General features: G+C 47.1%; 1 protein-coding gene across 2 annotated transcripts in view; it reads right to left on the bottom strand.

Annotated features, from left to right (window-relative positions):
• The window catches only part of TMEM132B (transmembrane protein 132B), a 691,327-nt gene extending 666,879 nt beyond the window's left edge, over nucleotides 1-24,448 (bottom strand). The window contains exon 1 of one of the 2 annotated variants that reach the window (XM_043976443.1): nucleotides 24,153-24,448. In XM_043976443.1, the coding sequence (XP_043832378.1) occupies nucleotides 24,153-24,228 (76 nt within the window). In that variant the 5' untranslated portion in view covers nucleotides 24,229-24,448. The remainder of the gene's footprint in view (nucleotides 1-24,152) is intronic. The other variant, XM_043976445.1, reaches the window with a different exon arrangement.
• Between the last annotated feature and the right edge of the window lie 3,228 nt (nucleotides 24,449-27,676).

Raw genomic sequence — 27,676 nt, 5'->3', positions numbered from 1 at the left:
TGAGTAGCCTAGTTTGGGAAGCACATTGGTGAAAGAAAGGCCACCCAAAGGAGAGCAGTTAGGAGGATGAGGGACCTTGAGCCCAAGACTTGGGGAAGACATAAGAGCTATCTTCAAATATCCAAAGGACTGTCATGTGTAAGAGAATTTAGACTTGCCCTGAATGCATTTCTCTCCAAGACAACTCCTCCCACCCAGTCTATCCTGTCTATATCTTGTTTATCCACAGTTCTTTGCATGTTGTCTCTCCTATTCAAATGTGGGCACCTTGAAAGCAGGGACTGGTTTTTGCCTTTCTTTACATCCCCAGCACTTGGCCCAGTGCCTGGGGCATAGCCAGTGCTTAATAAATGCTTTTGGGGGGGGAGGGGAGGCAATTGGGGTTAAGTGACTTGCCCAGGGTCACATAGCTAGTAAGTGTCAAATGTCTGAGGCTGGATTTGAACTCAGGTCCTCCTGAATCCAGGGCCAATGCTCTCTCCACTGTGCCACCCAGCTGCTCCAATAAATGCTTTTTGACTTGACTTCTGTTTTAACTCAGGGGCAGAACTAGTAGGAATGGAGAGAAGTTATAGGCAACCCTACATTGAGAACTGTCAATAAGAGGAATGGGCTGTCTTGGGAAGTCATGGGCTCCTTCTCCCTAGAGGTCTCCAAGCATAGACCGGACAAGCACTTGTTGGGCTATAGCATGGTGGGTTCTCCTTTCATGTACAGGCCATGGAGGTCCCTCCCAGCTCTGAAATTATATAAACCCCCTTCTTCCTGACTCCCAGACCAAGACTCTACCCACTATGCCATGCTAACTCTAAACAGAAATAGCAACTACTTAAATATTCTGAGTCTTTGATTTCATGATATAGAGATTCCCTCCAATGATGCATTTGATGACCCATCCATGGCTGAGCATCCTGTCCCTGTCCTTCCACTGAAGATCCAACCAATGAGCTGAAGAGTCATCCTTGCTTTCTCTTGACATCAGTAGGATCCCAGGGGAGCAAAAGTCTACCTACAAGTTATCTCTTCCCCTCACCACTTAGCTACTCCATCTTCTTCATTGGTCCTACATTTCCCTGAACACGAATAATAATAGATCATAATTTACCACTGACAAGCCCTTCTTTGGCCCATGCCTCCAGCGTACATAGTCCCAAGTGTCAAGAGGCCTTGAGAGGGTTAATCCAGGTTAACTCGCCAGAACAACAGGGTTTTGAATGACTGCCCCACTCCTGGGGCCCATATCATCCTCTGTAATAAAATACACCAAATCGAATTGGACTCTATTGATTTTTTATGTAACTATTTTGGAGTCGAGGCCTAAAGAGACAGTATTGATCAGCTAAGGAGTCAGATGTCAGAGAACGAAGCTCTGGAAAGCAGGTTTTTGCCAAGCAATTTGGTGAAGAGCAGACTCCGAAATTAAAACCCTGAGAAGAATGGGGACCACTTTCCCCCCACTGCTCTTTCAACACTCAACATTCATGTCGCGTGAAGTGTCAGGAGAGCGAGATCAGAGCTAATAAATAAAGAAAAACTCCCATCTCCTATAAATCTGAGCCTCTTCAATCCCCAGAGCACATTTCCCACGAAACACCTCCCCAGGCTGGGGACGTTACAGTCAAACAAACGGCAGAGTACTACATCATAGAAAACAGCTCATTCATTCATTCATTCATTGTCCTTTGTACTTGAAGAGGAACAAAAGGACATCAGGATGCCAAGGTCAAGGTACAGTGTGTCTGACTGTAACTGATCAGACCAATATGAGCTCAGGAGGCTCCACCAAAGGTCAGTTACAAATGGTCCATATAAACATTTGGGATAAAGATGTTATAGAAACGGTATGGTCACAACAAGAAAGCAAATGAGTCAAAACATCTGGGTCTGAGTTCCAGCTCTACCTATGAGGCTCTCCCACAAGCTGAGTAACAGTGAGCAAGTTACTTAAATACTCTGTGCCTCAGTTTCCCCATCTGCAAAATGTAGATAAGAATGCATGTACTTCATTATGAAATGCAAAGTGATTTTGATTACATTAAATTAAAAAGGTTTTGTACAAACAGAAGCAATGCATACAAAATTAGAAGGGAGGCAGAAAGCTGGGAAACTATTTTTATGGCCAGTATTTCTGACAAAGGCCTCATTTCTTTTTTTCGTTTATTTTCTTTTTTTTAAATAAAAGTATTTTATTATTTTCCAGTTACATGTAGAGATAGTTTTCAGCATTTGTTTACATAAGATTTCCAATTTCCAATTTTTCTCCCTCCCTCCCCTCCTCCCTTCCCCTAGACAGCAGGCAATCCGATGTAGGTTTTATATATATATATATATATGTGTGTGTGTGTGAGTGTGTGTATGTATGTATATGTATATGTGTATATATATACACATATATATACATATATACACATATACATAACAACATTAAATATATTTCTGCATCAGTCATGCTATAAGAGAAGAATCAGAGCAATAAGGAAAAACCTCAGAATAGAAAAACAACAGCACCAAAACCAAAAGAAATAGTATGGTTCAATCAGCATCCATATTCCACAGTTCTTTTTTTTCTGGATTTGGAGAGCCTTTTCCATCATGAGTCCCCTGGAACTTTCTTGTACCATTGTATTAGTGAGAAGAATCTAGTCTATCATGGTTGATCAACACATAATGTTGATAATACTGTGTATAATGTTTTTCTGGTTCTGCTCATCTCACTCATCATCTCATTTCTAAAATATATAGGGAACTAAATCACATTTATAAGAATCCAAGTCATTCCCCAATTGAGAAATGTTCAAAGGATATGAATAGGCAGTTTTCTGGTGAAGAAATCAAAGCTATCTATTGTCATATGAAAAAATGCTCTAAATCACTATTGATTAGAGAAATGCAAATTAAAACAACTCTGAGGTACCACCTCACATCTATAAGATTGGCTAATGTTACAAAAAAAGGAAAATAATAAATGTTGGAGAAGCTGTGGGAAAATTGGATCACTAATGCATTGTTGGTGGAGCTGTGAGCTGATCCAACCATTCTAGAGAGCAATTTGAAAGCATGCCCAAAGGGCTATAAAGCTGTGCATACCCTTTGACCCAGCAATGCCACTATTAGCTCTTTTTCCCCAAAGAGATCATTAAAAAGGGAAAAGGACCCACATGTACAAAAATATTTATAGCTGCTCTGTTTGTGGTGGCAAGGAACTGGAAATTGAGGGGATGCCCATCAATTGGGGAATGCCTGAACAAGTTGTGGTATATGAATGTAATGGAATACTATCGTGCTGTAAGAAATGATGAGCAGGCAGATTTCAGAGAAACCTGGAAAGACTTACATGAACTGATGCTGAGTGAGATGAGCAGAGCCAGGAGAACATTGTACACAGTATCAACAACCTTGTGCATTGATCAACTGTGATAGACTTGACTCTTCTCAGCAATACAATGGTCCAAGATAATTCCAAAGGACTCATGATGGAAAATGCTCTCCAAATCCAGAAGAAAAAAAAAAAAGAATTATGGAATCTAAATGCAGATTGAACCTTACTATTTCTATTTTTTTTTGTTTTTCTTTTTTTAAGTTTTTCCTTTTTGCTCTGATTCTTCTTGCACAGCATGACTAATGCAGAAATATGTTTAATGTGATTGTACATATATAACCCATATCAGATTGCTTGCTGTCTTGGGGAGGGGGAAGGGAAGGGAGAAAAAATTGAAACTAGAAATCTTATAAAAACAAATGTTGCAAACTATCTCTGCATGTAACTGGAAAAAAATAAAATGCCTTTATGGAAAATAGAATGCATGTACTTCAAAATAGCCCTGTGAGAATTAAATGCAGTGTGACAGAGTAGAAATTAGACCATGGGTCACAAGGCTTGGAATCTGGTCCCCAGTTCCTCCTATGTGATCCTGAATAAAGTCCCTTCCTCCTCTGAGCCTTGGCTTTCTCACCTTTAAAGTAAAATGGTCTGTAAGACTCCTTCTAAGGAGAAGAATAAGAAGGCTTACATGAACTGATACAAAGGGAAGGAAAACAATATGCTCAATAACTGCAACAATGAAAATGAGAAGTTTGACAACAACAAAAAAGGCAAAAATATATGCTGTGAAATTATAATGGCCAAGCTTGGCAAAAAGTGCCTGCCTCAGGGGCAGCTAGGTGGCTTAGTGGAGAGAGCACTGGCCCTGGAGTCAGGAGAACCTGAGTTCAAATCCAGCCTCAGACACTTAATACTTACTAGCTGTGTGACCCTAGGCAAGTCACTTAACCCCAATTGCCTCACCAAAAAAAAAAAGGGGGGGGGAGTGCCTGCCTCATTTCTTTGCAGAGATGGGAGACAATGGCTCTGGAACATGGAATATAATGTCGTACTTTTTTTTTTCAATGTGTTGATTCCCTCTTTTATATTCTTCATCATAACGATATTTCAGAAGGAAAGGATATCGTGGGAAATGGAGGCAATGGTAAAATCAAAAGATATTCATAAAAACATGTTTTTAACAATTTCTTCTCATTCTAAAAAGTCAGTGACCATAACAGAAACATCACAGGGCTTGGAGACAGAAAAGAGAACATGGGTTCAAATCCTGACTGTGTTACTCTCTAGTCTGTGTGATCTAGGCATTCTCTGGGCCTTGGTTTCTTCCTCTGAAAATGAAAGGGATTATCTCGAAGGGACATTCCAGACCCACATTCTATCACCCCTGGGGCAGTTGGTGGCGCTTTAGTTAGAACATTGGCTCTGAAGTCAAGAGGACCTGAGTTCAAATCTCACCTCAGACACTTACTAGCTGTGTGACCCTGGGCAAGTCACTTAACCCCAATTGCCTTAAGCACCGTACATCTTGCCACTGGACCCACATGGTTCTCCCTCACTTAAATCCAATTCACTGCAAGTCATGACATCACCCTGATGTCACAGTCCTCTTTGAGAATGAAGGACAAACAGTAACTATCACCCCAATGTTTTATGCTCCTAAAGGAGACTGACATGTATGAGAGGGCTTGAAAAAGTCTGACTCTAAACACATGGAATAAGTCATGATTGTCACACTAAATGAAACTCATAATGAAAGCATTTCAAAGCAATATCTAGCAAGGAGCTAGTTCAGAAAACAAAGGTCATGTGCCTGGGGGAGAGAGGGAGAGGCAGTGACAGGCACTGTGCTAGGTACCTTATACATACAATCTCCTTTACTTCTCACAAGAGCCACGTCAGATGAGGGCTGTTAAGATCCCCATTTTACAATTGAGGAAACTGAGGCAGATAGAGGTTAAGTGACTTGCTCAGGATCTCACAACTAGTGAGTGTATGAAGCCAGATTAAATTCATGCCTTCCAACCTCTAAACCTGGTGTTCCACTGCACCACCTCCTAGCTCATTACTTATCCTTTCCTGGGCCTGAGTGGGGTAGGTAGAAGGAGCAGGGACTACCCCTAATTGGCCTGGTTGCATCTAGAGAGGATGTCCCTTTCTAACTAACATTCCATAACTCATACAGATGTTTCCTTATAGGCATCAAGGGTCTCCCGCAAGATAATAAAGTCCTAGTATCAAAAGTAAATACTGGGGACAGCTAGGTGGCGCAGTGGATAGAGCACCAGCCCTGGAGTCAGGAGTACCTGAGTTCAAATCCGGCCTCAGACATTTAACACTTACTAGCTGTGTGACCCTGGGCAAGTCACTTAACCCCAATTGCCTCACTAAAAATTAAAAAAAAAAATTAAAAAGAAAGTAAATACTAAAGCATCTATCTATCAACAAGCATTTAATAAGCACCTACTATGTGCTAAGCCCAGTCCCTACTCTCAATGAGTAGGAACTCCTGAAATCCTAGAATATCAACCTTCCTACCACACCACCTTCCTAATTTAAAGGGTTAGTAGTTCCTTATTGCCTCTAGAGTACAATATAGACCTAGAACTGCAGACTCTCAGCCCTGGAAGGAATCTGTCCACAGTCATGCAATCCAACATGCGACCCCCAAATGAGTTCATTCCACAGTGGGTCTGACAGATGACAAATGGTCCTCTAGATTCTGCTTGAAGATGGCAACAGAGGAGAGCTCCCCACCATCCCACTGGTGCTAGCTCTAATTCCTGGAAAATATTTCTGTACTTAAAGCCTGGTGTCTCCTCTTTTTCATTGTTTCTAGTTCTATCTACTACAAACAGAACAAGCCTGATCCTTCTGCCCAACGCGGGCCCTTCGAATTCATGAAAACCATTATTGTTTCCTCTCTGAGTCTTTTCTTCTCCAGGATAAAGATTCCCCAGGTCCTTCAACTGCTGCAAAAGGAGATGTTTCACTGTGTTATTTGCCATCCTCTAGGCTTATTTCTAGCTCAGCATATTGCTAAAATGTATCCAGGACTGAACACATTATGACTTCAACAGGGCAGGGTGTGGTGGGATAATCACAGAGTCACAGAATAAGAGATGGTAGGGACCTCCATGGCCACCTAGTTCAGCCTACCCTCAAAAGGAATTCCCGGGCGGAGCCAAGATGGCGGAGGAGAGGCTGTGACTCCCACAAGCTCCAGATAAACCCGTCCATTCACGCCCAAATAATGCGGTAAAAATCAAAACCCAGAACAGCCTAATGCACATAAGAACAGAGTGAGACTGTTTCTCCGCAAAAGAGGGCGATTCTGATCACCTATTGATCAGGCTGAACAGCTCAGCGCGCCGTCCGGACCCAGCCAGGGACAGTGCTTCCAACACGTCAGAGTCTTCAGCACCAGCAGCTTCTGAGGCTCCGATCACAGACTGGTGAGGGGGTTCGGCGGTGGGCCAGGGAGAAGTGGAGGCAGTATCTGCTGGAGCTGGGGCAAAGCGCCCTGGGTCTGAACCAGTGGGCTGAATCGAGTGGTGGTGGCCCAGTGGGGGAGGGGTAAAAGCACGCCAAGCTTCCGACCATAGAGAATCAGAGCTCAATCAGACTTGTGTTTCCGGGTCAAAGAGAAAGCGGCTGTGATTACTCACAAGCCAGGCAGGCTGAGAAGAAGCCCAATCACCCCCTGGGTCACACTGTAGCACGAACAGTGTGTCCTAGAAGCAGCGCTACACTTTAAGGAGTAAAAAGCCAAGAAACAGTAAGCCAGGATGAGTAGGCAGAGAAAGCAGAAGACCATCGAAAACTTCTTTGGGGGAAAGGTAGACCACAATACATCCTCAGAAGAAGAAGATAATAATAGGGTCAAAGCTCCAACATCCAAAGCTTCCAAGAAAAATATGAACTGGTCTCAGGCCATGGAAGCTCTCAAAAGGGACTTTGAAGAGAAAGTAGGAGAGATAGAACAAAGATGTAGAGAAAGAGAGGAAGGAATGGAAAGAGAAATGAGAGCAATGCAGGAGAGTCATGAGAAAAAAGTCAACAGTTTGAAAAGCCAAATGGAAAAGGAGATTAAAAAACTGTCTGCTGAAAATAATTGCCTAAGAATTAGGATTGAACAAATGGAAGCTAGTGAGCTTATGAGAAACCAAGACACAGTAAAGCAAATCCAATTGAATGAAAAAATAGAAGGCAATGTGAAATATCTCCTTGGAAAAACAGCTGACCTAGAAAATAAATCTAGGAGAGAGAATTTGAAAATCATTGAACTACCTGAAAACCATGACCAAAACAAGAGTTTAGACACCATCCTCCAAGAGATTGTGAGGGGAAAATTGCCCTGATATTCTTGAAGCAGAAGCTAAAATAGAAATTGAAAAAATCCACCGATCACCTCCTGAAAGAGACCCCAAAAGGAAAACCTCCAGGAATATTATAGCCAAATTCCAGAACTCCCAGGTCAAGGAGAAAATATTGCAAGCAGCTAGAAAAAAGGAATTTAAATACTGTGGAGCTCCAATAAGGATAAAGCAAGATCTAGCAGCTTCTACATTAAAGGACCGGAGGGCATGGAATATGATATTCCAGAGGGCAAAGGAACTGGGACTACAGCCAAAAATCATGTACCCAGCAAAACTAAGCATCCTCTTTCAGAGGCAAACATGGAACTTCAAGGAGAAAGAAGACTTTCAGGCATTTGTTATGAAAAGACCTGAACTGAATAGAAAATTTGACTTTCAAATACAACACCCCGGAGAAGCATAAAAAGATAAACAGGAAAAAGACTTCATGAGGGATATTAAAAGGAATTCCCACTATAACCCACTCAATAAGTGGCTGTCCAGCCTCCCACTGAAGACCTCCAAGGAAGGGAGACTCACTACCTCTCTTGAGACAACCCATTCCACTTTGGGACAGCTCTTGAGATCAAGAAGTTATTCCTAGTATCCATATCTCTCCATGCTAGCCATGGTTGAATTAGCTTTTTTAACTGCCATATAATATTATTAATTCATACTGAGCTTGAGATCCGCTAAAACCCCAAGATCTTTTTAATGCTCTCTAATCACACAACTAGGTGGTGCACTGGGCTTTGAATCAGGAAGACTCATCTTCATGGGTTCAAATCTGACCTCAGATACTTTCTTGGCTGTGTGACCCTGGGCAAGTCACTTAACATCTGTAAAATGAGATGGAGAAGGAAATGGCTAACCACTCCAATATCTTTGCCAAGAAAACCCCAAATGGGGTCACAAAGAGTTGGGCATGACTAAAGGCACTCAACAACAAAAAACACCTCCCCCATCTTGTACTGGTGACATCAAGGTTTGAAACTTGATACATACTTGATATAAACACAGATGTATTAGAAAATCCTTTATAACCTAGCTCCAGCCCACCTTTCCAGATTTAGTTCCCATTACTCACCCTCACAGCTCAGCCAAAGTACCCATTTGGTATGCTTAGTATATGGGATTCCAACTCCTCTCTCCATGCCTCTTCACAGGCTTTCTTCCATAATTGGAATATTCTCCCCTTTCTCATCTCTGCCTCTTAAAATATTCTTAGTGTCTTTCAAGGCCCAGCTTAGGGACCACTGCCTACAGGAAGCATTTCCTGATTTCCATACCCCTCTCCCTAATAGCTCTTAACAGTCTTTTCTTCCTCTAATCATCTTATTTTTATTTATGTGTTTGCATGTTATATTCCCCTGGTAGGGACAAAGACAGTTTTCTTTCATTTTGTCCATATAAGCCCAGTAGCTAACATGGTGCCCCAAACATGGCGGCAGGGGTACGACAGCACCAGCTCCAGCCAACTGTTACATTATCAATTATCCCTCAGAAACTGGCAAATGCTACAAAGCAGGGCCCCCTTTGCTGTTTTGTTGGTTGTCCAGACTTAAGAAAGTGATGGAGAAAATGTGAACGACGCTGATGAAACGGTGTGTCCTGCTTTTCGGAGAGCCGGACATTAAACATTTACCAGCACATCCCTGCAAGGCAGGCTTTTAATAAATGGGGGATGAGTTTGATGCAATTAGTACTCGAAGGTCTTAGCACCATCTGATTGACTTCCTCCCTGTCAACAAAGATACAAGACAAGGAGGAGGAGAGGTAGGAGGAGGGGGAGGAAGGGGAGAGAAGGAAAGGAGAGGAAGAGGAAGAGGAGGAGAGGGAGGAAGGGGAAAAGGAGGGGGAGGAGGAAGAGAGGGAGGGGAGGAGGAGGAGGAGGGGGAGGAAGGGGGAGGAGGGAGAGAGGAGGAGGCAAGGGAGTAGGTAACCTGACTGTGCTGAGCACAGAGGATGCAGGAGTTGTGACCCTGGGCTACACCTGACAGAAACATGCAGGGGACATCACCCTGTGCAGGGCTGTCCCAGTTCTCCCAGCCAACCCAGAGCTCAGAGCTCTGATAATGGAGCTGACACCATCTGACTCCGTTCTAACAAAGGACATTCTATCTTTTAATGCAGGGCCCAGTGGCCTTGGTCACGGGTCACAGACCCCCTTGTCATTCTGGATCCACTGTTTTCTTTATCTCTACTTTTGTGGTCAGAAAAAAAGAAAAGATCTAGAGGGGCCAGTGGACCACAGTCCAGTGGAAAGAACATTGAATCCCTAGATTCAAATCCTGCTTCTATGTGACCTTGGAGCGATCACTTTACCTTGGTGACCTTCAGATAACTCCTCTATACAAGGAGGATGACCTCTCGATGGCCTCTGAGGTCCTAGACTGATGAGGTCGGGGGTCCTGCCCTACCTAAGGTCCCTCCCTGCTCTCCATTTCTGATCCTAGGCTTCTATGACCTCAGTCAGTCACTCCATATTTATTAAACACCTACTATGTGCCAGGCACTGGACCAGTCACTGGGAATACAAAAAGAAGCAAGAGAAAGCCCATCTTCAAGCAACTCACAATCTAAATGGGGAAACATGCAAACAAATATATACAAAGCAAGCTGTGTGCAGGATAAATAGGAAATGATTAACAGAGGGAAGGCCCTAGAATGGAGGGGAGTTAGGGAAGCCTTCCTATAGAAGGTGGGATTTTAGTTGGGACTGAAAGAAAGCCAGGGAAGTCAGTAGTTGGAGCAGAGAGAGAACATTCCAGGGATGGGGGGATATGCAGAGGGAATTCTGGGAAAGAGTCTTATTTGTGGAACAGCCAGGAGACCAGTGTCACTGGATGGAAGAGTATGTGATGGGGGGTGGGGGGAAGGAAAGGTATGAGAAGACCATAAAGGTAGGAGGTCGAAGGTCATGAAGGGCTTTGAAAGCCAAGCAGAGGATTTTGGATTTGATTGTGGGGGGTAATAGGGAGCCACTGAAGTTTTTTGAGTAGGGGAGTTTCATGGCTGGACCTCAAATTAAGGAACAGAACGTTGACCGTTGAATGAAGGATGGATTGGAGAAGGGCAGACCCCCGCAGCAGCTATTTTGTATTGTATTGTATTGTAATGGTTCAGGCGAGAGGTGATGAGGGTCTGCACCAGGAGGATGGCAGTGTCAGAGAAGGAGACATATTCAGGAGATGTTGTAAAGGTAGAATCAGCAGATTTCTGCAATAGTTTGGATGGGGGTGGGCGGGGGGTGAGGGGGGGAGTGCAGGATGACTCCTGGGTTGTGAGCCTGGGGAGTGGGGGGGGGATTGGTGATGCTCCCAGTAATAGGGAAGGCAGGAGGGGTCAGGGTTTAGTGGGGAAGATGCTCCCAAGCAAGTACCAACCACCCCAGAATGCCCCTCACCTCTCTCAGGTGCCCCCCCCCAGGAGGGCTGGTACAGCTGAGGGCCAGAGTCGTTTAAGCTAACACAGTCAGGACTATGGGAGGGGCTGCTCGAACTCTTCTTCCCCCTCCCCCCAGCCCCCCACCAAAAAATATCTCAAGTAGAGCAGATTATTTGCTTAGGAAATGAAACGAGGCAGAGCAAGAAAAAATCGAACCTTCCATCCTGCTGAGCCCCGACCCAGCCTTCGAGACAGCAGCAGCAGCCGCCAGAGACGGCCAAAAAGCCGGCCAAGGTGGCAGATGAGGAAACAACAACACTCCCTGTGCCAGAACGCAACATTGCAGAGCTTGGCAGCTGCGGCCCAGGGCTGCCAAACCGCTCCCCCCCCCCAGGGCTCTGAGACACGGCCACCCCGGGGCCCAGAGGAACTCATGACTGACAGAAGGATGATGTCTCAGTCTGCACCTCACCCGCAGCCGGCCCCGCTGGCTCTCCAGGGGACGCGTGCAACACACTGCTTCCAAATAATAAAAAGAGAAAAGGAAAGGAAAGAGAAAGGGAGGAGGGGATGGTCCAGACCTCCCTCATCTGGCCAACCCAGAGGACAAACCCCTACCCCAATCCCGGCTTTCCATGATGATGACGGTGATAATAAATTCATCTTTAATAAATTTGCATTGTAAAAGAACATTTATATATCTCTTACTTTGTGCTAACAAATAGAATCTCATTCAATCCTTAACCCTTCGAGGTAGGGCCTATTATTATCCCCATTTTATAGTTGAGGAAACTGAGGAAGATGGAGGTTAAGTGACTGGTCCAAGATTTCACAACCAGTAAATTTATGAGACTGTATGTCAACTCAGGTCGTCCTAACTATAGGCTCAGCATCAGAATGAAGGAATGAAGGAATGAAGGGATGGATGGATGGATGGATGGATGGATGGATGGATGGATGGATGGATGGATGGATGGATGGATGGATGGATATAAAAAAGCATTGATTCTATTTTGTAGGTGGGGACAGAGAAGTAATAAATGATAGAATAGAAAAAGGACATAAAAATGTTTTTTTAATGCATAGAACAGGAGGCAGCGAGGTGGCACAGTGGATAAAGCACACACCCTGGATTCAGGAGGACCTGAGTTCAAATCCAGCCTCAGACGCTTGACACTTACTAGTTGTATGACTGTGGGCAAGTCACTTAACCCTCATTGTCCCGCTCCTCAAAAAAAAAAATGCATAGAACAAAGAGAAATATGGAAGGGGACACAAATAATGTACAGCAATTTATAACCTTGTTAAATTACATGTTGTATATATTGAACATATTTGTTGTTTTTCAGTTGTTTCATCGTGTCTGACTCTTCCAAACCCCATTTGAGTTTCCTAGGCAAAGATACTGGAGTAGTTTGGCCATTTCCTTCTCCAGCCCATTTTACAGATGAGGAAACTGAGGCAAATAGGGTAAAGTGACTTGCCTGTAGTCACACAGCTAGTAAGTGTCTGAGGCCAGATTTGAATTCACAAAGATGAGGCTTCCTGACTCCAGGCCTGGCGCTCTATGCACTGTGGCGCCACCTAGCTGTCCCTTTTTTAAAAAACATATACATGGGTTAAATATACAAATATGTTAAAATAGATCTATATGAAACAATCCCTAATGGACACTCACCGCTCCTTCTCCAAGTCTTTCTGCTTATTGTGACTCTACTGAAATATTCATGGGTTTAATGATCAAGTTCACAATTTTGAAAATCTTTGTGTAAAGGAAAAAAAAAAAAACATGTAATAAGTCCTGGAGATATAGTCCCTGCCCTCAAGGAGTTTACACTCTAATGGAGGAAACAACACATCGGAGAGAGGTATCCAGGGAAGGCAGTTTTTGTCCAGGAATGGAGGGTGAGTGGAGCCACGGAGCAGTTCATTGTCCAACCTTCTCCAAAAGCAATGATGATGTGGCTCTCATTACTATGTCCAATGCAAGGAGAGGGAAGGAGGTGGGTGGACTGATGGCAGGATCTCTGCATCCCTGATGGATAACTGAATGGAAGGTAAGGCATCCTCTGGATGGGCTAGATAAGATGGTCCAAGTAAGTTGTCACTCCCTCATTAGACAGTCAGGGCAGCTCAGCCCTAGGGCAGAGTTCCAAAGCTAAATGGATTACCTGGACTCTACTCAGAAGGCTCTAAAAACACTAAGGCCTGGAATGGTTGTGTTTGGAGACAGAGGACCTGAGTTCAAATCCTGATTCTGCCAACTACTACCCAAATAACCTTGGTCAAGTCACTTAACTTAAACCTCATCTTCCTCCCCCCTAACATGCAACTGGTAAAGTAGTTCACTTCTCAGGTTCCTTCGAACTGTCTCTATCCTATCAATAATCCTCTCCTCTCTTTTAGTCTCCTCACATACTACTTTGTATCAAAACTCTATAACATACACACACACACACACATAACAATACTACAGACAAATGAGTAAATTTCCATAGCACTTTAAAGTGCTTTCCTGAAGCACAACCCAAGGAGGTAGGTTTGGCAAGTATTATCCCCACCATTGTTAGCAAGAATTATGGGTGGTAGCAGTAGTAGCAGTAGCTGTAGTAGTAATAATGTTAGTAGTGGTGGTGGTGGCACTAGTAGTTATTGTTGTAGTAATGGTAGTAGTAGTAGTTCATATAGTTGTACTAGTAATAGCGGTGGTAATAGCAGTGGTGGTAGCGGTAGTAGCAGTAGTAGTGGTAGTAATTGTTGTAATAGTGATGGTGGTGGTAGTAGTTGTGGTAGTAGTAATAAATAGCAGTGGTAGTAGTAGTAGTAGTTGTAATACTAGGAGTGGTAGTGATGGTAGTAGCAGTTGTTGTGGTAGTGGTACTAAGTGGTGGTGGTAGTAGTAGTGGTAGTTGTAATACTATTAGTAGTATTGGTAGTTGTAGTTGTACCAGTAGTAGTTGTAAAAGTGGTGGTGGTGGTGGTGGTTGTTAAGGGCTAAAATTCTAGCTAAACTGTCTAAAATATCGAATGAGTGTTCGCCAATAAATTATAAGCTTTAGCAAGAGTTAGACTTTTAAGCATTTATTAAGGAGAATAAGAATTTGGTAAAGAAAGGCCTAGATTCCTATCTATTAAAGGGAGAGCACATTTCTAGCTCCGCTCTCCACCAGAGTCCAGAGGAAAGAGAGTCAGACTGAGCGCCAGGCTCCCCCCTTCTTCCTCCCACTAGCCCACGTCACTTCCTGACGCCAAAGAAAAGACTCCTGGTCTTGCCCTCAAAGACCTTCGCTTCATGGGCGGAACTCTTCTACAGTAAGTCTCCAGCAGGTGGTGTCATTCCAATCGTTACATGGTAGGTGAGCTCGAGCGCACGCACACACACACACACACACACACACACACACACACACACGAACAATCTTTTCACTACTCAATCACCTCTCTAGAGGTTTTAGCTCTCCTAACAGACAGGTAGATGGTGCAAGGTAGTAAGATAGTCAGGAAGACCTGAATTCAAATCCAACCTTACACATTTACTGGTTGTGTGATCTTGGACAAGAGACTTAACCTCTGTTTGCCTCAGTTTCTTCAACTGTAAAATGGGAGAAATAATAGCCCCTAGCTTGCAGGGTTGTTGTGAGGATCAGATGAAATCATATTTGTAAAGCACTTAGCACAATGCCTGGCACACAGTAGGTGCCATATAAATGTTTATATCTTCCTTCCCTGAAAGGGGTGAAAGGGAAGAGACATATTCATCTCAGTAAAATGTGGGCTCCTTAAGGACAGGATCCTAGCCCCATCGACAGTGACCTAGAAGAGATCTTAGAGTTCATGTAGTTCCACTTCTTCATTTTACGTTGAGGAACATGAGGCCGAGAGAAGGGAAGCAAATTACCAAAGATCACACAGATCCTAAGTACCAAAGACTGGCTCTGATCTCAGGTCCTCTGACTCCACAGAGAGCACTCTTCTCACTATACCACACTACCCCTTTTTGGTCTCTGTATCCTCAATGCCTAACAAATTGCCTCGCTCATAACAACAACCACAATAATATTAGATAACATTTTTGTACCAGGCACTGTGCTAACCACTTTGCAATTATTATCTCACTTGATCTTCCCAACAACCCTGAGCAGTAGGTTCTCCTCTTATCCCCATTTTACGGAGGAGGAAAGTGAGGCAAACAGAAGGTAAATGACTTGCCCAGGGTCACACAGTTATTAAGTGTCTGAGCCTGGATTTGAACTCAGGCCTTCCTGCCTCCAGGCCCAGCACTCTATCCACTACACCCTTTTATCTGCTTCATAATGACTCACATTCTCATAGCACTTTATGATTCGAAAAGTCCTTTATTGTCAATGATAGTAATGGTGATAATAATAGTAAGCATTCAAACATATTGACTCTTTTGTTTCTGCCAAAGATGCTGGGAGTCAAGTGCTATTATCTCCATTTTGCAGATACAGAAACTGAGCCCTAGGTTAAATGATTTATCTGGAATCACACAGCTAATAAATATCTGATGCTGGATTTGAACTCAGGACACCCCCCCACACATTCCTACTGTTTTCTTCCACGTCCAACATTCTATCCATTGCCCCACCTTGCTGCCTCAATAATGATGCTGAGGGGCAGCTAGGTGGCTCAGTGGATAGAGCACCAGCCCTGGAGTCAGGAGTACCTGAATTCAAATCTGGCCTCAGACACTTAACACTTACTAGCTGTGTGACCCTGGGCAAGTCACTTAACCCCAATTGCCTCACTAAAAAAAAAAAAATGATGCTGAATACATACATAATCTAACTTTAAGGTTCACAAAGCCCAATATACGTTACCTCATTTCATCCCTGCAACAACCCTAGATCGACACCATTATTATCTCCATTCTACAGATAAGGAAAGTGAGGAAAATTAAATTATTTGCCCAGAATTACATGGCTAATAAGTGTCTGGTTCAGGATTTGAACCCAAGTCTTCTTGATTCCACATTCACCACTATCCATCAGGCCTTGCTTTTCTCTAGCCTCTCCAAATCACCTGACAAAAATTCTTCTCTCTCTCTCTCCTATTTTGGAAGTCTGAGATTATTGACTAAGAATGCTTGAGTCAATCTACAGAAGTGAACAGAATTCAAACTTCCCCTGCCTACCCTGACTATGAAATAGGTCTGGATCCTGCCCCATCTTTTTGCAAGCAGCATGTGGCCGGAGCAATGAATTTGGCAGGAGAAGACCAGAGTTCAAATCTTACCTCAGATGCTTACTACCTATGGGACTTTAGGTGCATGTCTTCTCTCTGGACTTAGGTTCCTTATCTGTAAAATGAGGAAATTGGATTTAGTGGCCTCTGAGGCCCCTTGCAGCTTGAAACCTCTGATCCTGTGGTTTGTAGAAGCAAATTTAACAATTGGGGGGAAAAAAGTCAGCGGTTCCCACTGGCCCTATGAGAAGGTCTAGAAACAAAAGCACTCACTCAGCAGGCTATTCCATCACTGGGTCAGGGATGGTCTTCTCCCCTAGGCTGGCCAGGGTCTCAGGCTCTGAGCCAATCAGTTCACAAGCCTGGAACATCCTGGTGATAAGGGCAGAGGCTCAATCCCTGGGGGAGGCAGTCAGTCTACTCCCAACCCCAAAATGATGCTCTCTACCAAAAGAACCAGCCCACATGGCGGAAGCCTCTTCATCTGCAAAAAGCTACCAAGGCTGGGGCAGCTAGGTGGCACAGTGGATAGAGCACCGGCCCTGGATTCAGGAGCACCTGAGTTCAAATCTAGCCTCAGACACTTGACACTTACTAGCTGTGTGACCCTGGGCAAGTCACTTAACCCCAATTGCCTCACCAAAAAAAAAAAAAAAAAAAAGCTGCCAAGACCCTTGGGTCTCAACATCCTCATTTCTGCTGGTGACATCTAATCACCTAGGCTTGAAACCTCCGACAGTCATCCTCACCCGCCTTTCCCCACATCCAATCTGTTTCCAAGGCCTGCTATTTCTACTGTACCCCCTGAAACCTCTCTCCCATATGTCCCCTCCTTAACATACACAACCACTGCCTACTTACCCACCATCATGATGATATGGAAGAAGCACCGAGCTTAAAGTTTCAGGATCTGAGTTCAAATTTCAGCTCCACCACTTTCTACCTGTGTGATCTTGAGCGAGTGACTTAACCTTTATGGGTCTCGGTTTCCTCAACAGTTCAAATGAGAGAAATGGACTAGAGGAAGGGTCCTTAACCTTAGTTGTACCATGGATCCCTTGAGCAATCAGTTCGATGAAGCCTGTGGACCCCCTCTCAGAATCATGTTTTTTTTTTGTTTTTGTTTTTGTTTTTGTTTTTGTTTTTTTAGTGAGGCAATTGGGGTTAAGTGACTTGCCCAGGGTCACACAGCTAGTAAGTATTAAGTGTCTGAGGTCGGATTTGAACTCAGGTCCTCCTGACTCCAGGGCCAGTGCTCTATCCACTGCGCCACCTAGCTGCCCCAGAATCATGTTTTTTAATACATAAAAGAAACTACATACAAAAAAAAGGATTGCAAAGGAAAACTAATCAAACTATAAAATATCATTTTTTACATGTATGCCAGGTTAAGAATCTTTAGACTAGGGGCAGCTAGGTGGCGCAGTGGATAGAGCACCGGCCCTGGAGTCAGGAGGACCTGAGTTCAAATCCAGCCTCAGACACTTAATACTTACTAGCTGTGTGACCCTGGGCAAGTTACTTAACCCCAATTGCCTCACTAAAAAAAAAAAAAAGAATCTTTAGACTAGACAATTTCTGAGGACTTGCTTAAGTGCCCCCTTACAGCTCTAAGCCTATGAGGTGAAGGGAGAAGTCTTAGCTAGTTTCCCTAGCCTCAAAGAGGTCCTTTCCATAATTACCCAGCTAGGATTTGAACCCAGTGTTAACTAGGTCTCTTCCCTGTCAAGATCCCTGATGCTCTGATCCCTAATCTAGACCCTCATCATGCTCACCTGGACTATTTGTGATAGCTTCCCAACTGGTCCGCCTATCTCCAGCAATACAACCACCACCATTTCTTAAGCACCTATAAGGTACTTATAAACTGGGGACATAAAACCCCCAAAGAAACATCAGTTCCTGGCTTCCAGGAGCTTACACTTTCCTGGAAAGATAGCAATTGTGTGTATACATCTAAGTAAATACAAAGGAATGGGGAGGAGTAGGTTTTTTTGTGGGGGAGGAGAGGATGGGGGGGTGAGCGAGGGGGGGGTCAATTAGTGCTGTCTGATTCTTCGTGACCCATTTGGGGTTTTCTTTGCAAAGATACTGGAGTGGTTTCCCATTTCCTTTTCCAGTTCATTTTACAGATGAGGAAACTGAGACAAACAGGGTGAAGAGACTTGCCCACAGTCACAAAGCTAATAAGTGTCTAAGGCCGCATTTGAACTCAGGTCCTCCTGACTACAGGGTCAGCATTCTATCACCTGCACCATCTAGCTACTCTTTATGAATGCTTAATAAATGTTTTTTGATTCATTCATCGTAAGCCAATGGGAAAGATTGCGGTGTTTTTCGCCCCTGTTTCCCCAGTGCCCAGCTGTGTCTTATACATCAGGAATAGGCAGGGAGGGAGGAAGTTCAAGCCTATGAACTCACCAGAGTAGGGAATTTCCACATGAAAACGTCCTCTACCATTGCAGACTGACTGCTTCTCTATACATTATACTCTTTAGAGAGTCCTGTGCACACACAGCCTGGATGTGTCAGAGCCATGACTTAAAACATGGAAATAAAGAAGCAGATGTAAGGAGAGAGAGCCTTCCAGAATGGGAGACAGCCAGCTCAAAGGAGATAGCGTCATGTTCAAGAAATAGCAAGTTAGCCAGAGTGGCTGGATGAGAGAGGGTGGGCAGAGAAGTAGAAAGAGACTAGAGACGTGGGAAGGAGCCAGGTTGGGAAGAGTTTTAGCATCAAACAGAGGGCTTTATATTTGAGGCTGGAGGTGAGCGTGATCCCACTGGAGTTTACTGAGTAGGAGGGAGACATGGTTAGTGTATTGGGGAATCTCTTTGGTAGTTGAATGGAAGAAGGTGGTTTGAAGCAGGGAAGGACATGCATGAGGCAGGCATACCAACCAGCAGGCTATTGCAATAATCCAAGAGTTAGGGGGCAGCTAGGTGGCAGCTAGGTGGCGCAGTGGATAGAGCACCAGCCCTGGAGTCAGAAGGACCTGAGTTCAAATCCAGCCTCAGACACTTGACACTTACTAGCTGTGTGACCCTGGGCAAGTCACTTAGTCCTCATTGCCCTGAAAAAAAAAAGAAGGAAGGAAGGAAGGAAGGAAGGAAGGAAGGAAGGAAGGAAGGAAGGAAGGAAGGAAGGAAGGAAGGAAGGAAGGAAGGAAGGAAGGAAGGAAGGAAGGAAGGAAGGAAGGAAGGATAGGGTGCTGGCCCTGGAGTCATAAAGACCTGAATTCAAATCTGACCTCAGATATTTACTAGCCGTAGTGAAAATAGGCAATTCAATTAGCCTGTATGCCTCAGTTTCCTCGTCATTGTATAGCAGATAGGGCATGGGTGCTACTGTCTGAAGAGCCTGGGTTCAAATCCTACCTTGAGACTTAGTAAATTTGTGGCCTTGGGCTAAATTTCAGTTTCCTCTGTAAAATTAGAGTCACTAAGTGATCTCAGAAAAAAAAATTCAGCTCTAAACCTTCCCCCGACCCCACCTCCCACCCCCAACCATTCCCCAAGGCCCTGGTTGCTTGAGTCAATAACAACAGACATATAGTAAGTGCTTGCTGTGTACGTAGCACTGCACTTAATTCTGGGGATATTTAAAGAAAACACAGGCCCTGGCTTCAGGGAGCAGATAGTCTGATGATCACTCTACCATTTATCAATAGAAAAAGCGCTGGCATCAGAGGTTGCTGTTGTTCAGTCCTTTCAGATGTGTCCAAATCTACATGACCCAGTTTGAGGTTTCTTGGTAAATAAAGATCCTGGTCTGGTTTGCCATTTCCTTCTCCAGCTCATTTTACAGATGAGGAAACTGAGGCCAACAGAGCTAAATGACTTGCCCTGGGATTCGATTTCCTGACCTGTAAAAAAGAATTCTTAGGAGGGCAGCTAGGTGGCGCAGTGGATAAAGCACAGGCCCTTTATTCAAGAGGACCTGAGTTCAAATTCAGCTTCAGACACTTGACTTACAAGCTATATGACCCTGGGCAAATCACTTAACACTCATTGCCCCACAAAAATTATTTTATTATTTTTATTTTATTGTTGTTGTTGTTGTTGTTGTTTGGACTAACCAGTCCCTACCAGCTGACCTCGGATTCTCTGATTCTTATTAAGGTGCCAGTTGAACTGACCACTGGGGGTCCTTTCCAATCCAGTGATTCTGGGCTTGGACATGGGAGGCCCTCACTGGCACAGGGACCACCTTCCTGACCACCCTGCCAAGGAGGAGTGGTTTTCATTCCCCTTCAATCATGACATCCTGCACCTCCACTGTTACCCTCAAAGCATCTCAGCACATAAAGAGCTTGGCTCGCTGGGGTCCCCAAGCTTATTGATGGGAAGGGAAGTGATTTACCCTGGGAACCTCCCGGTCCAGACACTAAATCACAGGAGTGTATAGGGCCCCCCAATTCGAGTCCCTCCCACTTCCAATCAACGCCATCCATCCAGGCTGCCTGCTCAGCTCTCAGATGAAAATGAGACCGAGGACTCCTTCGTCCCCACTCTAACCCACCCCCTGGCACATTAAGGAGGGGAGGAGAACAACTGCATCAGCTGTAGAAAAGACAGCTCACCAGGCTAGGCCGAGGGAAGTCTTCCCCTCTCCCTCGAAGTGCCTCTTTCCTAGAGCTCCAGGCAGGAGCGAAGGACACACAGCCCCTCTGTCAATCGGGCGCCACCCACTCTGGATCTAATAGAGACTCCGCATAATAGGCCAAAGAAGGGGGCCCAGGCTGGGTCCGTTTGCACCAGCAAGGTCCTTGGCAGGCGGGCCTCCGCACCCCCGGTGGTAGGCACAGAAGTGGCTGGCCGCGTTCAAGTTGCAGACCCCAACCGGCTTTGCACTGGCTGTTCGGGGGAGTGGGGGGGGGGGAGTGAGGCTCCATCTGCCTGAGACACTCCCAGGGCTGAAGGCAGCACACACCCACCCTGCTCTTGCCACGGCAGCTACCCACGCAGGAGAGATTACAAAGCGGAGACAACGAGTGCAATGTGCCGGGAACGGGAGGCATTCCCCTGCCACGGGCTGAGCTGAGCGAGGCCCCGCTGAAGGCAAATGCCACCCTCAGACACTGCGCTGCAGCTTCCAGGATGCCCAGAAAGCCGCGGAGCTAAACGAGATAACTTGAAACTGAAAAGCGAAAGCTTTTCGTGGAAGCCCCTCGTGTGTTGCCCACAGCCCCGCAGAGCCCTGCTTGGTTTCCCCATCTCTAGCGACAGAGTAACTGTAAAAAGCATTTCCTCAGCTGAGCTAAATATAGGAGGTACCAAACTGTGTGCTGATCAGGTCCCTGGTAGAGATTGGTGCAAGGCTAGCAGGCAGTGCCAAGGCACAGAAGAGCACCGAGGTTGGCTGTCTGGGGCTCCACCACAGAAGGCAGGCATGACGCTGAGAGGCTCAGCTTGGGGGAGAGGGGGAGGGAGCCTTCTGGGGAAAGTGGCCAGATCAACAAGCACCCTCCCCAGTCCCACCCCACCCCCCAAAAGCCCATCACTAAAACTTTAGCCCAGGATCACTAAGAACAGTCTCTTCTTCCCTTGGGGAAGGAGGAGAGGGAAAAGCAACCTATTCTCTCAGGAAGTTCTTGGCACTAAGACTTCCTCTCTTCCACCCATAAGCCTCAGGAATATCTGAACCCGATGGAAAAGACAGAGGAAAATCAAGATGCTTGAGTCAGAGCAACTGTACTGTAAACTACACTGTTTCAGGGACAGGTCCTTCACTTCAGGTAAAAAGGAAGCAGCAGCCTTAACACCAGCATCCACCTCCTCCCTGCACCCTATGGAGAGGTAGGCATGGGGGAAGGGGATGGGGGGGGGAGAGATAAAGAAAGATTTGCCCAAAGCCAAAAAGATCTCTCTATTGCTTATTAGCAAAGCAGATGGGAGAATCATCCCTGTTAAGCTGTGGAACCTCAGTGAGCTAGTCTGAGATAAAGATGAATGCTGATAAACATCTGCGAGGGAAGATTCTCTCCTAGTTGGAGGAGGGAAAAAAATCTCCATCACTTAAGGGCAGCACCGGAGGGAAGGGAAAAAAAGATTTACTTTTTCCTTGCAGATATATCACATCGCATCAAAATAAAGATTTTTGTTCCGGCCTCCCAAGCAATCACACCAAATTCAGCAGAAAAGTTGGGTCTATTTTTTTTTCCTATTTGCTTACTACACGTTTGGGGGATTTTCCACCCTCATCTAGAAATGGGGTGAGGATTTCTAAGAGTTCATTTCCCTATCCTCATCTCCCAGATGATGACAAGGTGTCCCTGGAGAGAGGGGAAGAATCAGACTCTGAAAATTCACATGGATCCCCGAAAAGAAACCTCCCCAAGCCATCTGTGCCTTGAGATTCTCTTTCTTATGAAAGTAGGAGGGTGGGGGAGGGTGTAGGAGGAAGGGGGGGGGGAGGAAAGATGATGGCATTTTGGGATAAGCTGTCTCCAAATCTAACCTGCTAAATAACTCCCCAAAGGTGGGTACTGTCTAAAGAGGAGGGGGGAAAATCAGTCCCCAATGCAGAGACAGAGGGGAAAAATGGTCTAATCTGTCTTCACCCTGAACTGGCAAGTGTTCAGATTGGTTCTGGCCCCCAGCAAAGCCAGCTCTCTAAGTGACTAAGGGAATTTTCCCATTAGGACTATTATCGTCATTAAAAGCAGAGACAGAATCATCTTTGCCTTCTATCTTCCCTGTGGGCTGCAGTCTCTTTCTGGGGATGGGGTTTGCATTTACAGACTAAAATCACCTCTATTCCAGCCAGTAGAAATGTAGGTCAGAAGCTACCTTCCGAATATAAATGGGGAGGGGGGAACAGAAGGGGGTCAGGTTTGAGAATTATAAAACCGGGGAAAGAAAAACATTTAGAGATTGGTTTGCACACAGTTCAATTGGAAGCCCCTCTGAGCTGTGGGGGTGTGGAGATCCAAGCAGACACACAGGTGGGGAGAAGGTGAGGTCAGGGCAGGAACGAACCGGAAGCCTCTATGCCCTTCGCCTCAAGGCCCTCATCCCTTGTTTCTCTCTTATCACCCCCAGCCCAAACCTCTAGGGAAAGTCCTCAAGGGGAGTGAGCCTAGTGGCAGGGCCAACACAGGGAGATAAGGAGAGACGCTGCTGCCACCCACTGCTCGAAACATCGAGCCATCTATTCATCCAGCCATCCCTGCCCTGGGCTTCTCCTGTTGCCTCCTGGGCTGATGGCTTTCTCTGAGGGATCCTATGTATGACCTGCTTGGCCAGAAACCCTTGTTGGGGGAGAGAGAGGGCGTCCAAAGCCGGAGGGAGTCGAGAGAAACCAGAAAAGGAGAAAGAGGGGGAAGGGTCTCCAAGACCTCCCCCTTCCTCACCCCCTTTTCGCATTAATGGCATTGGAGGAGACTGGGGCAGACCACGGGAGTGGAGGCCGGTTGGTCTGTGGGGATGATGACAGAAGTTCATCCCCACCCTCTGCACTCCAAGCACAGGGTGACTGAAGCTGCTCTGTCTTACTCCCCCTCCGCCGCACCAAGTAAAGGAGGTTCGCAGCTGTTGGGGGAGAAGGGCCGAATTTGTTTTCTCCCCAAAATGAGGGGGGCCAACTCCCCTCGGGTGAGAAAGAACATTCGCCTGGGGGAGGGAGGGGACAACGCAGCGGGACCTGAATGCCGAGTCTCTCAGGAACGGAGCGGGGGTGGAGTGTGAATAAGGGGGAGACACGGGGGGCTCCAGCTTCTCCACGGGATGGAACTTTGTGCGCCACGCGGGGCGCGGGGCAGACACTCCCCGCACATACATACACGCGCGCGCGCGCGCCTGTACACACATACCCACACGCACACAGCCAACTCTATCACCCCCTCTCCTACCCACAAGCGCCCAGCCAAGGACCACCTTTACCTGGGCACCAGAGCGCGGCGAGCGCCAGCAGGAGCCGGAGCAGGTTCGGGAGCGCCGGCAGGGCCGGGGGAGGCATGGTCCTCGGAGCGCGGGGCTGCCTGGGGGCGGCCGGGGCGATAGGTCAGTGCCCAGCTGGACCCCAGGCCGACGCGGTGACGACTGGGGCACGGGCAGCCTCGGAACAGAGGATGTTCATCTCATCGAGCATCACTGGGGGTGCGAGGTGGGGAAAGAAGCACGGGCTGAGGAAGAGGCGGGGGGCCTGGCGCCCCCGCCGCGCGCCCCTCGCCGGTGCCCGCGGCGGCTCGCCCAGGCACGGTGACAGTCCCCAGGCGCTTAGCGAGCCCCAGCGGGCATGGCTGCGCGCTCCCTCGGCGGCGGCGGCGGCTCCTCCCCAGACGCAGCAGCAGCAGCGAGGGGGGCGAGGGTGGCAAGGGTGGCGAGGGTGGCGAGGGTGGCGAGGGTGGCGAGGGTGGCGAGGGTGGCGGCGGCGGCAGCGGCAGCCCGGGTTCGGGCTCCGGCTCCGGCTCCGGCTCGGAGCTCAGCGCTCAGTGCCCCGCGCCCCCGACTCCTCCCCGGCACTTCGGAGTTGGTGCGCCGCGGCCAGAGCCCGAGAGGAGCCCGCCCGCCGGCGTCCCTGCGCCCGTCCCACGCCGTCCCATCCCGGCCCGATTGCGCCGAGCTCCGCGCAGCCACAACCACAGCCACCGCCGCCGCCGCTCTGGCGGCCAGAGCAGCCAGCCAGCCAGCCAGCCACCCCGAGCGGCCGGGGGAGGGGGGAAGGGAGGGAAAAGGAGGGAGGGGGAGGGGGAGAGGGGAGGGGCAGCGGCGAAGAGAGGAGGGGCCGGACCGAGCCCAGCCCAGCCTAGCCCGGCTCCGCGGGGGGCGGAGCTCCAGGAGCCATCCCGAGGGCCGCCCCGGCGTCCCTCTCTCACTTCCTAGCTTGCCCCCAGCCGGAGCCGGAGCCGGAGCCGAGGCTGAAAGTCCCTGAGGGGCAGCTGGGAAATGTGAAAAGCCAGCCCCTTACGCCCCAGAACAGTACCAAGAGCAGCTCCACTCCCCCCTCCCATCTCCACTGTCCCTTCTCTAAATCTAGGGATCCGGGGTACAGCGACCCAGAAGGCCTCGCAGTTTATGGCTGAAGACCCTCTCCACTTGGACTTGGAGCAAGACATAGCAAAGGCACACTCTGCCGTCCCGCGGCCCCCTCACCTAAACAGCGCTCCCAGAATAGAGAATGAGGGCACGTCTCCTGGGGTCTGCCCATGGGCAGGGGGCTCTTAAAGGTATCCAAATGCCCGTTCAACTTGGTGTTTGGGAGGCTGCCCTTGACCAGGCTGGGAAATAGAGAAGGAAGGCTGGCTCAGACGGGTCAGATTATCTACCATACAGACCTCTCCTCTGCTTTGAAAACCCATTCTTGCCAAGACTAGTCGTTTTTTATTGGTAGAAGCCATCAGCCCCAAGCTACAAGAACATGCCCCGAGCTTGTCTTCCCCCGCCCTTTAAAGAATCAACTTTAGACCGGTTTAGCCAATTTCTACCAATATTCCTGTTTTTTCCCTTCCCTTCCCCACCGTAAAAGCATCGTTAGACTCAGAGCAGCCAATCCAAGTCTCGTGCAAAGGGGATGGAGTCGATCAATCCAAAAACAGGCTGAGGCTGAGTAACCTACATGGATAGCCCTGGGATAGATTCTTGACTCCCCGCCGATTCTAGGTAGGGCAGGCTGGGATGACGTAGGCAAAGGCCTGGACTACCAGTCAAAAAACCTCTGTTTAATCCCAAATCCCAGATCTGAAACTACCTAGAAGTCAAATCATTTCCCTGCTCTGCAATTCCATTCTGCCCCCTTGTAAAACGAGAAATGGGAGCTAGATGAGTTCTACGCTTCCTTCTAGTTATAACCTTCCTTTTCTTCTAACATCCCTTTGAGCCCAGGGTCCTATCCCTTCCTTTCCCTGCACCTCAGTTTCCCTATTTGCACAATAAGAGAGGCAGTATGGTACAACGTGCTAGACTTGGAGGTCGGGAAGACTGGAGTGTGAATCCTGCTTCAAACACAATATCTATGTCTCTGAACCTCAATTCCACGGCTAGAAAATGAGAGCACTGAGTTGTTTCAGTCCTGTCTAACTCTTCATGACCCTATTTGGGGTTTTCTTGGTAAAGATACTGGAGTGGTTTACCATTTCCTTCTCCAGCTCATTTTACAGATGAAGGAACGGAGGCAAACAGGGTTAAGAAACTTTTCTAAGGACACATAGCTAGTGTCTGAGGCCAGGTTTGAACTCAGGAAGATGAGTCTTCTTGAGCTAGATGGTGTCTGAGGTCTCTTCTAGCTCTAGCTGGGTCTATGCTGAACTAAGGTGATCTCAACCTTTCCAGCGCTGACATCCTAAATCACTTAACTGTGCCTCAGTTTTCTCATCTGTAACAGGTGTGATAATCCTTGACACACACACACCCCACACACACACCCCCACCCCCCGCAAGTCTGTTGTGACAGGCCCAGACAGCCCTCCTTTGAAACCATGAAGCTCAGAGAACAAAAAGCATGCATTGTTACCAGATCTCCCTCCCTCCACCAGCTAAGTTCTCTCCGGAAGAACATTCCCTCACCTCCTCCCACCTGGGGGCTGAGGCTGAGAGCAAACCAGAAGGGGGACCCACGCACCTGGTTCATTAGTCCAGACAGAAGCTCATTAGCTGGAACAGACACATAAAAAGAGGCAGTTCCCAAATCCTTTTTCCCCCCATGTACATAATAATCATAAAAACCAAGGAGAGCAGTGCCTGAGCCACAGGTAGCTTTGTACAGAGGCCCTTAATTAGGAGAAATTCGGGGATTGTCCAGGCTGCAGCTCACTGCTAATGAGGTTCTCCTCTCAACCCAGCCCAGCCTGATGCAAAACACCTTTTTTTGTCTCTGATGAAAATTGGCCCGTTCTTGCCAACAACTGCGACAGCTTTCATGTCACAAATGGGCTTGGAAAGCTGGAAGGGATGGGGGTGATGGGGAGGGGGGAGGGGTGGAGCTAGAGGGGGTGGGAGCTGGGGCTTTGGAGTTTCTCCATTGATAGAGATGGGCTACCTCTCACTGCACACACACACCCCCTCTCCCTGGCCCCACCCCCAGAGAGGCAGGAGATTGGATCACCTGAGCTCAGAGGGCAATCAGTCATTGGCTTAAGAAGGAAGAATTAGTATGAAGTTGGGGTGGGATTCCAAACGCACTTGGCTTCCACCAGATCTGAGTTCTAATCCCACCACAGACATCGCTGTGTGATATGACCGTGGGCAAACTTTGAACTTCAGTCTCTTCGTCTCAAAAGCTATGGAGCCGGGAGGCAGCTAGGTGGCGCAGTGAATAAAACACCGGCCCTGGATTGAGGAAGACCTGAGTTCAAATCCAGTCTCAGACACTTGACACTAGCTGTGTGACCTTGGGCAAGTCACTTAACCCTCATTGCCCCGCCCCCCCCCCCCCGCAAAAAAAGTTATGGGGCCGGACTTAATGATAT

This window comes from Dromiciops gliroides, chromosome 1 (assembly GCF_019393635.1).
Source record: "Dromiciops gliroides isolate mDroGli1 chromosome 1, mDroGli1.pri, whole genome shotgun sequence".
Classification (NCBI taxonomy): domain Eukaryota; kingdom Metazoa; phylum Chordata; class Mammalia; order Microbiotheria; family Microbiotheriidae; genus Dromiciops; species Dromiciops gliroides.
This window is presented reverse-complemented; position numbering and strand designations above follow the sequence as displayed.